At 42.5% G+C, this 13,473-nt stretch overlaps 1 protein-coding gene across 2 annotated transcripts in view; it reads right to left on the bottom strand.

Annotated features, from left to right (window-relative positions):
• Nucleotides 1–4: 4 nt before the first annotated feature.
• Nucleotides 5–13,473, bottom strand: part of SLC13A4 (solute carrier family 13 member 4) — a 45,250-nt gene continuing 31,781 nt past the window's right edge. For both annotated transcript variants that reach the window (XM_075210406.1, XM_075210405.1), the window contains 7 exons: nt 8,382–8,483; nt 6,705–6,806; nt 6,478–6,584; nt 6,097–6,233; nt 4,603–4,764; nt 4,212–4,349; nt 5–3,551 (listed from right to left, as the gene is read on the bottom strand). In XM_075210406.1, coding sequence (XP_075066507.1) covers nt 3,414–3,551; nt 4,212–4,349; nt 4,603–4,764; nt 6,097–6,233; nt 6,478–6,584; nt 6,705–6,806; nt 8,382–8,483 — 886 coding nt within the window. In that variant the 3' untranslated portion in view covers nt 5–3,413. The remainder of the gene's footprint in view (nt 3,552–4,211; nt 4,350–4,602; nt 4,765–6,096; nt 6,234–6,477; nt 6,585–6,704; nt 6,807–8,381; nt 8,484–13,473) is intronic.

Below are 13,473 nucleotides of genomic sequence, written 5' to 3'. Positions count from 1 at the left end.
TGTCTATAGTTAGAGGTAAATGTGTTAAACTGGGTATTTGTCAAATTGCTGATTTTCAGTGATTTTGACAGGCACGTTAAAAACAGCAATCTTACTAAAGGCAGAACCTGGTGTGTTTTGCCTTTTTGATTAAATTCGCTTTTTAAATGTGGTCGTCAAAATCACAGAAAATCTGCAATTTGATGAATACGCAGTTTAACACGTTTAGCCCTAGGAGTGCAAGGTTTCCTGGGCCATCTTAACATTGTCCATTTTATTGCCCAAGTAGCCCATTTATATCTATAAACCTGAGGTTTGGGGATTTATTTTATTTTTTTTGCCAACCCCCATTTCTTTAAAATTTTGAGTTGGTATAATAAACCTATAGGCTGGGATGTAGCCTGGTGCTTCCAAATGTGTGTTTGAGGATTTGATATAGTGGTAGAGAAAGCTTTGGTAGAACATCCCTAAGCCCAACAATAGGGATCATTAGATCAGCTGATATTGCCTACTACTGCATAGAATCTAGATGTCTGCCATTGTCCTACAGCAGGTCTGGGCAATCTGGTTCTCTAAAGGGTAGATTTACTAAATGTTCTAAAAAGGAAAAGTGTAAGTGTTGCCCATAGCAGCCAATCAGATTCTAGCTGTCATGTTCTAGAATGTTCAAGATAAATTATATCTAGAATCTGATTGGTTGCTATAGGCAACATCTCCTAAGTGTTGTCAAAATTCCAGCATATGCTGGCTATCAGCTGGCACACAGCATGCTGGGACTTGTAGTTTTATAACATCTGGAGAGCTGTTGTCCAGACCTGCATTACATATTATTGAGAACTGTTTTACTAAACATATTGGTCTCTACGTATTTGCTCTAATCCTCTTGAGGTGTACTTTGAACAAGGACTGATTGACAATCATAGAAGGCTCTCCAACCAGGAACTTAGACCATGCAAAATGTGACACTATATTTACACCATATAATGAAAGCATTTGGTCCATTCACATAAACATGAATAACAAGTGCAAATGGCCACAGTCCAGCGTATCTGCATTGTTACATCTCCTTTATGTGCCGAGATCTACTAATTATATTGTATAATAGTCATTTTAGCAAATGTATCCATAATTATTATTACATTTAATGTTTTCATTCAATACCCTGTATATAGTGTTACGACTGATCCACTTTTCTTACAAAACATTGTGGAAAATGATGTTTTATTTAATCTGAGTAACTCATCTGGTCCATGTTTTTACTATAATACCAAATATTCAGTTCTGTTCATTAATAAAACTATTTGTAAGTTTGCACAAAAAACTGGGATGGAGAAACAGGTTTGGTTTTATGAGATGCTACAAAGCAGCAGCGGAATAATACGAAATATTGCAAGTTTCTGTCTCATAAAGCCGGGTGCTCGTATTGCGGACATATCGCCATGAAGTAGGGTTGGGACATAAAGAACAGTCTTTGTGCCAGGTTACATGTCTTCTCTTTTCATGATGCCACCAAGGACTGCTGGCAAATTTCAGCGCGGGGTCACGAGACTCGGCAGCCTATTGGGAACATTTTAAAGGGAAAAAAAAATGCAGGGGACCCAGCCCAAGTTAGCCCACTATGGGACCAGCCCGGGTGCCCCTCAAGCCCAGCCTGCCCCTGAATGCCACTGTCGTGCATTGCAGATGCCGTGAAGACAGTAATTAAAGTCATTTAAAATGAAAATGAGCTGCTGACACTATCATATTGGGAGGGTTATGAAATGCAAATAGCTTTGAGTCCTTGGTTAATCCGTATTTGATTTTGAGTCTGATCCCAAGACAGATATTTCTGGGCTTAGACAATATTCAGCTCATCAGATCATTAGGAAGCTGTGACTTCACCAAGAGAAAGGTGCATTAGACACAGTCTCATAAATACAAGATAACCAGTGCTGGCATTGCACACCTTGACAAGCTGGTCTTCTAGCTAAACATCTCTGTTTGATAGGGTAACATATATTGTATCAAGGGTAGACTGAGATGTGACGTGTTTCCGTTTTAAAGCTGCACTTTACCACCTAGGTAAAAGACTTTGCTTAGTTGCTGGATCCTGGGTCCTCCTCTTTAAGTGACGTGTGAGCACACTTGCCATCTTTTCCTCGGCTTCAGGGATATCCTGGTGGAGGGGGCTTGTGGGGGTGGGGCTTGACCAAGCGCATCATTTTGACCCCGCCCCCTAAACAGTTGTCTCAATTTTGGCCAATTACAGCAGGGGGTGTGACTAAGATGATGCGATATTTGCATCATTAAGTCCCGCACCCGCCTCTTATCTATTGCAGGGACGAGAACCGGGAGGTTGCCCTGCTCTCCTGGGATCTTGGGAGGTCTCCCAGAAATGCGGGAGTCTCCCGGACATTCTGGGAGAGTAGGCAACTATGCGTTAAAGAAAAACAGCTAATGAATCTGTAGAGACTGAAGTGTCTTTTACATTTCTGTCTCCATTACTGAAGTCATGTTGTCTTACCTGTCAGTCTTTGGTTAAATCTTGGTCTCCATAAAAATGGCCACCTCCATAGGCATCAATACATGGACATAGGACAAAATTTCTGAACTATGTCATCATGCCACAGATGGCGAAGCCAACCACGTCTTGTACTGGCTCAGCATCAGGGAGAATGCCAGACTCTTCAGGGAGTGAGGGAGATCACCCCTATTTCAGGGAGTCTCCCTGACATTCAGGGAGAGTTGACAATTATGCGTGTGAGTCATGAAGACCAATCACCAATCTCTTGCTTGTGGATAATGTTCGGTCCTCCTTCTCAAATACATAATCCTCACACCACCTGAGGGACGACGTTGTCCTGAAACTCCGACTAAGGGAACCTTGGTGACAATACTTTACCAGGGAGTAGTGCAGCTTTAAAAATGACACAAAGTAATGAGTGGATTTTCTGGATCCCTATCAAACTAGCGAAACACTACTTACTATGTGCCTGTATTGGAGTGATTTAAATACTGTGTTCCAAACACAAGTGCACAAAGCACCAGTCTGACACTACACTAAGGAATTCTCTTCTGCATTGTCAGCTTCCCCATAATGCAATAAATATTATTCTCTAGACCATTAACAATATTTACAAAGGATTGGTGTTCACACCTGTAATCAGGAGAGTTGGCAGGTCAGCTATTAAGACCAGACAAATATGAAACACAGCCTGTGCTATCAGTAGTAATCTGTCCGTCTGAAATGCCGCTATATCGGTCACATATTTCAGGAAAGCAGGTTACTTGGGTGTGTTTAATCCAAATAACTGTCCAGAAAGTAAAAACCAAAAAAGGTGTGGAGCGTAAATAATTGATAATTGTTGATAATTTCATAGTGGTCGATCATCCTTTGGTTTGCAGCTCAGTCTCTGAGTGGTATAAGGCCGGTTAGTCCGTCTCACGCGGGTTATTCAGACACGCTCAGTGGTGTTATGGATCATGGCCCAATCAGGAAAAGTATTCAGCTGAAAGAGGCTGATGCCCCAGGTGTTGATAGCGACCATTATAACAGCCAAGCCAATGACATTGACTCCCAGGCCCGCCTTCACCTGGGATAGGAAGAGAAAACACAGGACTAAGGACCTGTACATTTATACCAGTGTTGGCTAACCAGTGACACTCCAGGTGTTGTGAAACTACAAGTCCCAGCATGCTTTGCCAATATATAGCAGCTTATTGCTGGAAGGGTATGCTGGGACTTGTAGTTTCACAACACCTGGAGTGTCACAGGTTAGCCAACATTGATTTATACCATACATACATACATATTGCTGTCTACTATTGTTAACTTGTCAGTATTGCAGTGGTTATTAAAACAACCATTTATTATTATTATTATTATTATTATTATTATTATTATTATGTCTTTAAATATTACCATAGTTTTTAAACAAAATGTGCATCATACTTAAAGGGGTTCTCCACCTGACGTTAGTTTCATTTTCGAGGTAGGTTTGCTTATTTTATCTGCCCTTAAAGGCAAAAACTGCACAAACATAAGTTTCTCTGTTGTCATATCTAAGGGCAACAGATTTAAATTTGGCTGGACAAACTTCTGTGAAAGTGGAGCTCATCTTACAGTATGGTTTTCTCCACACAGTGGAGGCAGCCATTTTGTTGGTAGGGCCAATAGTCACGTGATGGTGACAGTGACTACGTGGCTACTTCCTGTGTGCGCTTTCTTACAAGATAATACATGTCCGTCTCACCATATCTTTGATCTGGCAGTGCCCATAGTTATACACAATTGCATTTGGGGGATTGCCCACAGGTAGCATCACAGCGAAGGAGATGCACATGGCGACTGGTATCAGTGTGTACAGCGGGTTAATGTGAAGAGCCTCTGACTGCAAGAGAAAGGTAAACAGAATATTTTATGAATAAACTGGCTGCTTCCTTATAATAAGTATGAATACAAATGGCCACAGTTTGATAATACTTCTCTACAGTAGACTTCAGTACAGTTGCTGAGAAAGCAACTTCAAATTACTTGTGATTTTTAAAGATTCTACTTAAAATAACATCTCAATTAACCACTAAAATATCGGTCGGACCCTTTAACCTATAAATGTTATTCTCATGCCAGTGAGAACTACTTACCAGGCTGCATAATATGGGCAAGAAGATGGTAATGGTGGCCGGGTTACTGACGAACTCTGTCACGGCGGAGACCAAGACGCAGGCTAAGAGGCTGACCGACCAGGATGGCAGGCTGCTGAGACATTCCATCTGACGCCCAATCCAGGCCGAGAGACCGGACGTCTGCAATGGACCCCAGAGGGCTGATTTACTAACAGTATAACATGGCGCTAGACATTATTATTATTACCAGTTATTTATATAGCGCCACTAATTCCGCAGCGCTGTACAGAGAACTCACTCACATCAGTCCCTGCCCCATTGGGCTTACAGTCTAAATTCCCTAACATACACACACACACTTTGTGAGGAACCAAGCCCTCAATTATCCTCCTGTCCTTTTACCCAAATCACTTTTTCTTGGGGAAAAGCAAAATGAAGATAAACAAACCAAAAAAATGTAAAGAGAAAAACAATTATACAAAAAAAACATCAATTGTTTGTGTCCAGTTTGCCTACATAGTGTACACAGAGCTTTGATTGATCCAGTGTTAGATGATAGAAGCAAGTGTCTGATTGCTATGGGTTATTGTCAGGGCACCTGACACACAACTTCGGGAAGAGACAGTGTTACATGCACAGCCTAGGAGGGGTGTGACAGTGTGCACCAATACAAGAAGCTTGTCCACAAAGGCATCTTCTCCAGTACATTCTGGCAAATCTATGGCCAGGAATGGGCGGGACCCCACTACAATTACCAACGCTATGCCCACAAGGGAAGCAGGAGCACCGTGTAACCGTCCCTTCCCCAAAATTTCCTAGTAAATAACCCTGAGATATAAAAGAAGGGTGTAGAGAGACCACAAAACCAGGTTTTCCCAACAATACCCTCGAAGATGGCAACAGATAAGCTCAGGTTGGGATATAACCTGAAAAATAGAATTCTCTGAAGACGGAGTAACCCATTGGTGACTGCTTAAGTCAAATCCGGATTAAGGCTCCAAGGAGCCCTAGTCAAAATATTGGTTTAGCCCCCAACCCCCTTTGGTTAGTCCCTGGCAAAAAAAACCCTCTTTCCTATGGCATTTCCATTCACCGATCAGTATTTACTGCCCTGCAAATTACTTATGAAAGTTGTTATTTGTTAGGGCCGACGCTGGCATCATTACCAACCCAAAGTGTTGCTAGAGGCAGTGTTGTTAGTTGCAGCAGCTGCAAGACTTCCTACCAGCCGCCAAGCAGCGAGGTAAAGCCGGCGATGCGGCAGCATTTACAAACAAGAAGCAGCTGCAGGAGTGGGAGGAAAACATGCTGGACTCAAGGGAATTGGTTACCCAGGCCAAGCAAGGCCCCTAGGCAGAAGCCTAGGTGAACTAGAGGGTGATCTGGCTCAGGATAGGTAGCTCCTACCTCTGCTATTAATAATGGTGAGGCGGTTCGGAGAAACCAACGCTGATGGGTCCAAAGCAGTAGAAGATTTAGAGACATCTGTATTATAGTTCTGGGAGTTATCACCTTACATCCAGCAGCCAGAGCGTATCCTCCTCCAACCAGCACAACGATCTCCCAGGGCATATGTCTCTGGAACTCCGGCCAGGTCAACATGGGGCCTCCCAGGTACGGTCCATCATCTTCTCTGCCCTCGTTACGTCCTGACGGCAAAAAGGGCATCAAGTGTATGGAACCCCCCAGCTAATAGGATCTGATTTAAATGAACCAATTACCTGGATATTCACTTTACACCAAAGCGGACCCTGCAGTGTCTTATGTGAGTCTAATCTGCTGGACATGACGGCCCCAATGTGGACACAAAAGATTTATCCATCAAACTAGTCATGTAACAAAATAGCTGAGAGTGTTCCCGAAATGTTCTAACAAAGAGCGTAATGTTCTCACCTGATTCCCCTTTTCCACGGCATGTGAACTGGGGTCTTCTGGATGGAATGAGAAACAGCAGAAACCCCAGGAACACTGACACTGTAGCATCCGTTCTGAAACCGTTCCTAAAACATAAGCGTTTGTGTGTTAACATGGCAGGACTGGATGGTGCACTGAGGGGCAGCCGACCAACTGAGCTGCAGGAGACAGGTAGTTTCTCTACCTGAACATTTATTTGTACTTACTTCTCAAATAAGGATTCCCAGCCTGGCACAAAGCCGGGTTCCCGGGTGAACCAGAGCAGAGTCATCAGAATGAAGAAGACAACAGTGACCTTCTCTGGGTAGCTGGAGAGAAACAGAAAAAGTCACATTTGCATGTTTTTCCTTCCTCCCAAATGTGCCCAATTATGGTGGGACAGTCCCGAAGAGCAGACCTCGAAGTAGCACCAAAAATGGGCTTTGGGAGATGTCCAAAGCTGCCAGGACCCGGAGCCGTGGCCACGCGAATTGCTTCATCCTGGCCCCGCCCCTCTCTCACACTATACCAATTTCGGCCTATTAAAGCAGGGGGGCAGGACAAGCATAACGCGATTAGCCCTGTCCCCACCCATTCATTAAGTATGTGGGCAGGATGCCGCAGGTTGCCTTCTCTCCCAGGAGACCGGGAGAACCCTCAAAAATTTGAGAGTCTTCCAGAAATTCCGGAAGACTAGGCAACTATGGTTTTATCTCATTACAAGCATAGGACAAGGAACGTCCTGAAAATGTGCTCTCTCCACCCCTTTATCTCATTACAATAAGCACGCTCAGCAAAATTAAATCATGTTTCTGCTCTGGTGTGCAAAACAAGGCACAACGTAGCTCCTCCTACATACTTCAGTAGCCACACCTTCACTCCACCCAACTCCTCCCCTCTGCCTGTGCAACCGCTTATGTAAATTTAGTCATATTGCTCCACAATGCTATTCTCCCTGCATATCTCCCAATATGAAGTGGGACATGGGGCGTGGTCATGTCGGAGGGGTGTGGTCATATCATAATGAGGACGTGGTCACGCCCACAGAGGGCTGCAAAGCGCCAGGATGTCCATTACATACCTCCTTTCCCCTAACATTTCCACCCACAGTCACACATATCCCCAGCTCCCTAAAATCGGGACAGTTGGAAGGTATCGCTCCCTGGCAATAATCACTGTCACACAGTGGGTACAAAGCATCTACTTGGTGCAGCACGGTGGCACAATGGTTAGCATTGCTGCCTCACAGCATTGGGGTCATGGGTTCAAATTCCACCATGGCCCTATCTATGTGGAGTTTGTATATTATCCTGGTGTTTGCGTTGGTCCTCCCACACTGTGTATTTAGACAGTAAGCTCCAATGGGGCAGGGACTGATGTGAGTGATTACAGAGAGTAGTAGCTGAGAGCACCCAAGATGGCCGCCTCACCTTTTTCCACAATGTACAGTGATTTGAGTCCTATTGGGGGACAGGCGCTTTATATATAGAATTATATTATTATTTTGGGCTATGGAGCTGCAGTTTTGTGCTTAGTAAATGGCCTCCAACGGAGGCAGCCATTCCAGAATGAAACCTATTTATTCACTATGAACCAGAGATGTCACTGAGGCACCGAGGGCCTTGGTGACCGTAACGTTTCTCAGTGAATGGACACATTGCATTGTCTCTCTTATTAGTTCAGCCTATAAAGTGATACACACAGAGGTCTTAGGGGGGGCGACCATATTAAATGGCTCCCCCCACATAAACACAGGGATTTTAAAGACGAGATAAAATGAATAATGTTTTTCCAATATGCTGAATATTTCACAATCACCTGCAGGTGGCGCCTTACAAATCTACAATAATAATAATAAATGTTTTTATATTTCCAAAACTAATGAGATTTCATATAAAGTATACCTAATATTCCCCAACTTTTCATATTCCTCCTGGATTCGTCTCTCGGACGCCTCCTCCTGTCTGGTCTTTTTCTTCTTGCTGAGTGAACAGGTTTCCCTGAAGCTGAAAGTCAATGACAGTAAGTATTTATGACGGGCAACATGGTGGCACAGTGGTTAGCATTGCTGCCTCACAGCGCTGGGGTCATGGGACCATGCGTCTTGCTGCAAAATCAGCGCACAACTTTTATCTATTCAGCATTACATATATCTTGTACTTGTGGCCCCTGGCCCTTGGAGAGAGGAGTCAGGGGCCCCAAAGTAAAGCCAGGGTGTGCAGACGCAAGTTAACGACTCCCCTTTGTGATATATTTTATTTTGAGTTAAAGTGATTTTAAAATACATCAGCTCGGTAATGAGAGGTAAACAGACGCATCAATACTTAGAGTTAGGTTCCATGTATGTTAAGTTGCGCAGCTCAATTTGCAGACGAGCAAATATAACTTGGCTCACATCTAAACAAAACATATTTACGTTTAGCCCCATGTGTTTATTGTGGGCATTGTTCCATTGGAGTCTATTCATATTTAATTGTAAACAGCATTGCGGCTGCCGCTCATGGTTATATAAGGAAATAAAATGTAAAATACATTTAAAACAACCCATTTGTTGTACATTATTCCTTAATATGGCTCTATGTAAGTTGACCACATCTAGTAACACACCGATCGGTCCAGACAATTATGTCAATTTAGACATCATTTTGCGTCTGCCCTTACTTAAAACCTAAATCAGCTGGATTTTAATTGGGAGGAAAATGTGATCAGCCGATGATTGCCTAGAAGTGTGTACGAGGTCGTCAGACAGCCACAGGGAAAATGTGAGCCCTGGAACAGATTATGCATAAGGTTATTATGTTACATACTTTATACGCAAATCTGTGATAAAATAAAACATCAGTATCTATTAAGGAGATTTTTTTACTTCGAATTAATCATTTCCAGTGGTCTGAACCTTCATGTGTTGTATTCGCGGTGTGTGGACTAGGGATGTGCACCGGCGACTTTTGAGGTCTCGTGTTTTGTGTTTTGGATCCGGATTTTCGTTATTTTTGAGGTTCGGATTTGTCTCGCAAAACACTTGACGAAAGGTCTCGGTTCGGATTTAAGGTATTGGATTCGGATTTTTTTTGAAAAAAACATAAAAAGTTTAAAAATCAAGTTTTTGGGCTTATTTTCACTCCTAGGCTATTATTAACCTCAATAACATTCAATAACAAGCATTTCCACTAATTTACAGTGTATTCTGAACACCTCACAATATAGTTATTAGTCCAAAACGTTGCAACAAGGTATCTTTCTGGACTGCGTAGAGGAGTGGGTCACCACAATATATATTAAAAACCCTGAACTTTTATGATTCGCACCAATAATTGTACCTGGACTGCGTAGAGGAGTGGGTCACCACAATATATTAAAAACCCTGAACTTTTATGAATCGCACCAATAAATGTACCTGGACTGCGTAGAGGAGTGGGTCACCACAATATATATAATAAGAAAACCATCAACTGGTTTGATTCGCACCAATAAATGTACCTGGACTGCGTAGAGGAGTGGGTCACCACAATATATTAAAAACCCTGAACTTTTATGAATCGCACCAATAAATGTACCTGGACTGCGTAGAGGAGTGGGTCACCACAATATATATAATAAGAAAACCATCAACTTGTTTGATTCGCACCAATAAATGTACCTGGACTGCGTAGAGGAGTGGGTCACCACAATATCTTAAAAACCCTGAACTTTTATGAATCGCACCAATAAATGTACCTGGACTGCGTAGAGGAGTGGGTCACCACAATATATATAATAAGAAAACCATCAACTTGTTTGATTCGCACCAATAAATGTACCTGGACTGCGTAGAGGAGTGGGTCACCACAATATATTAAAAACCCTGAACTTTTATGAATCGCACCAATAAATGTACCTGGACTGCGTAGAGGAGTGGGTCACCACAATATATATAATAAGAAAACCATCAACTGGTTTGATTCGCACCAATAAATGTACCTGGACTGCGTAGAGGAGTGGGTCACCACAATATATTAAAAACCCTGAACTTTTATGAATCGCACCAATAAATGTACCTGGACTGCGTAGAGGAGTGGGTCACCACAATATATATAATAAGAAAACCATCAACTTGTTTGATTCGCACCAATAAATGTACCTGGACTGCGTAGAGGAGTGGGTCACCACAATATCTTAAAAACCCTGAACTTTTATGAATCGCACCAATAAATGTACCTGGACTGCGTAGAGGAGTGGGTCACCACAATATATATAATAAGAAAACCATCAACTTGTTTGATTCGCACCAATAAATGTACCTGGACTGCGTAGAGGAGTGGGTCACCACAATATATTAAAAACCCTGAACTTTTATGAATCGCACCAATAAATGTACCTGGACTGCGTAGAGGAGTGGGTCACCACAATATCTTAAAAACCCTGAACTTTTATGAATCGCACCAATAAATGTACCTGGACTGCGTAGAGGAGTGGGTCACCACAATATATATAATAAGAAAACCATCAACTTGTTTGATTCGCACCAATAAATGTACCTGGACTGCGTAGAGGAGTGGGTCACCACAATATATATAATAAGAAAACCATCAACTTGTTTGATTCGCACCAATAAATGTACCTGGACTGCGTAGAGGAGTGGGTCACCACAATATCTTAAAAACCCTGAACTTTTATGAATCGCACCAATAAATGTACCTGGACTGCGTAGAGGAGTGGGTCACCACAATATATATAATAAGAAAACCATCAACTTGTTTGATTCGCACCAATAAATGTACCTGGACTGCGTAGAGGAGTGGGTCACCACAATATATTAAAAACCCTGAACTTTTATGAATCGCACCAATAAATGTACCTGGACTGCGTAGAGGAGTGGGTCACCACAATATCTTAAAAACCCTGAACTTTTATGAATCGCACCAATAAATGTACCTGGACTGCGTAGAGGAGTGGGTCACCACAATATATATAATAAGAAAACCATCAACTTGTTTGATTCGCACCAATAAATGTACCTGGACTGCGTAGAGGAGTGGGTCACCACAATATATATAATAAGAAAACCATCAACTTGTTTGATTCGCACCAATAAATGTACCTGGACTGCGTAGAGGAGTGGGTCACCACAATATATATAATAAGAAAACCATCAACTTGTTTGATTCGCACCAATAAATGTACCTGGACTGCGTAGAGGAGTGGGTCACCACAATATATTAAAAACCCTGAACTTTTATGAATCGCACCAATAAATGTACCTGGACTGCGTAGAGGAGTGGGTCACCACAATATCTTAAAAACCCTGAACTTTTATGAATCGCACCAATAAATGTACCTGGACTGCGTAGAGGAGTGGGTCACCACAATATATATAATAAGAAAACCATCAACTTGTTTGATTCGCACCAATAAATGTACCTGGACTGCGTAGAGGAGTGGGTCACCACAATATATATAATAAGAAAACCATCAACTTGTTTGATTCGCACCAATAAATGTACCTGGACTGCGTAGAGGAGTGGGCACTGGGCACCACAATAAAATATATAAAAAACCTTCAACAGGTCTGCATTACACTACACATACGGCTGCTCCTCCATCCTCTCCATCATATACATGTTGGAGTTTTAGCATGTGACAACCTCTTGTTTTTGATAATGTCAGTGCATTTTGAATATTTTTCAATTTGCCCCACACCACTGAATGTACTTTATCTATGATACGCATCTATCTATCTTGACTGCGTAGTGTGGTGGCCCCGGTACACAATTTGGTACCGGGGCCACAATAAAATAAATACACCCTCCACGTGTCAGAATTCCACCAAACAAGTATCTGGACTGCGTAGTGGGGTGGCCCCGGTACCCAACTTGATACCGGGGCCACAATAAAATAAATACACCCTCCACGTGTCAGAATTCCACCAAACAAGTATCTGGACTGCGTAGTGGGGTGGCCCCGGTACCCAACTTGATACCGGGGCCACAATAAAATAAATACACCCTCCACGTGTCAGAATTCCACCAAACAAGTATCTGGACTGCGTAGTGGGGTGGCCCCGGTACCCAACTTGATACCGGGGCCACAATAAAATAAATACACCCTCCACGTGTCAGAATTCCACCAAACAAGTATCTGGACTGCGTAGTGGGGTGGCCCCGGTACCCAACTTGATACCGGGGCCACAATAAAATAAATACACCCTCCACGTGTCAGAATTCCACCAAACAAGTATCTGGACTGCGTAGTGGGGTGGCCCCGGTACCCAACTTGATACCGGGGCCACAATACCTCCTCCAAACATGCTACAGACAATTCGTCATTGAGATCCCATTAAGTATGTTAAAGACAGACAGGGTCCAAGTGTTATTAGTTGACTTTGTAAAGAAAAAAACTGTCCCTGTTGCACATAGTCGTGCAATGAAGACTTACTTTTTCATTTAAAGGCACGATCTTTCAAGTGTAGTGTTTGTAAGTCTAAGTCATATTATACTTTTGGTAAAATTGGTTTTTTTGGTTCCTCTTTATGTTAATTAATTAGTAATAGAATTAAAGTAGGAAATAGAATTAAATAGAATTAAAGTAGGAAATAGAGTGGTATAGAGTTGTAGTGTGGTATAGATAGAGTGGTCCACACAATATAATAATAAAACCCTCAACTGGTCTGAATTCCACCAAACAAGTATCTTGACTGCGTAGTGTGGTGGCCCCGGTACACAATTTGGTACCGAGGCCACAATATAATTAAAAAACCCTCCACGTGTCGGAATTCCACCAAACAAGTATCTGGACTGCATAGTGGGGTGGCCCCGGTACCCAATTTGATACCGGGGCCACAATACCTCCTCAAAACATGCTCCAGACAATTCGTCATTGACAGACCCCAGACAGACAGGGTCGTAGTGTTATTGTTTGACTTTGTAAACCCAAAAAAATGTCCCTGTTGCACTTGCACATAGTCGTGCAATCAAGACTGACTTTTTCATTTAAAGGCACGATCTTTCAAGTGTAGTG

This window comes from Mixophyes fleayi, chromosome 4 (assembly GCF_038048845.1).
Source record: "Mixophyes fleayi isolate aMixFle1 chromosome 4, aMixFle1.hap1, whole genome shotgun sequence".
Taxonomy (NCBI): domain Eukaryota; kingdom Metazoa; phylum Chordata; class Amphibia; order Anura; family Limnodynastidae; genus Mixophyes; species Mixophyes fleayi.
The sequence above is the reverse complement of the archived record's forward strand: the minus strand, read 5'-3'. Positions and strand labels throughout refer to the sequence as shown.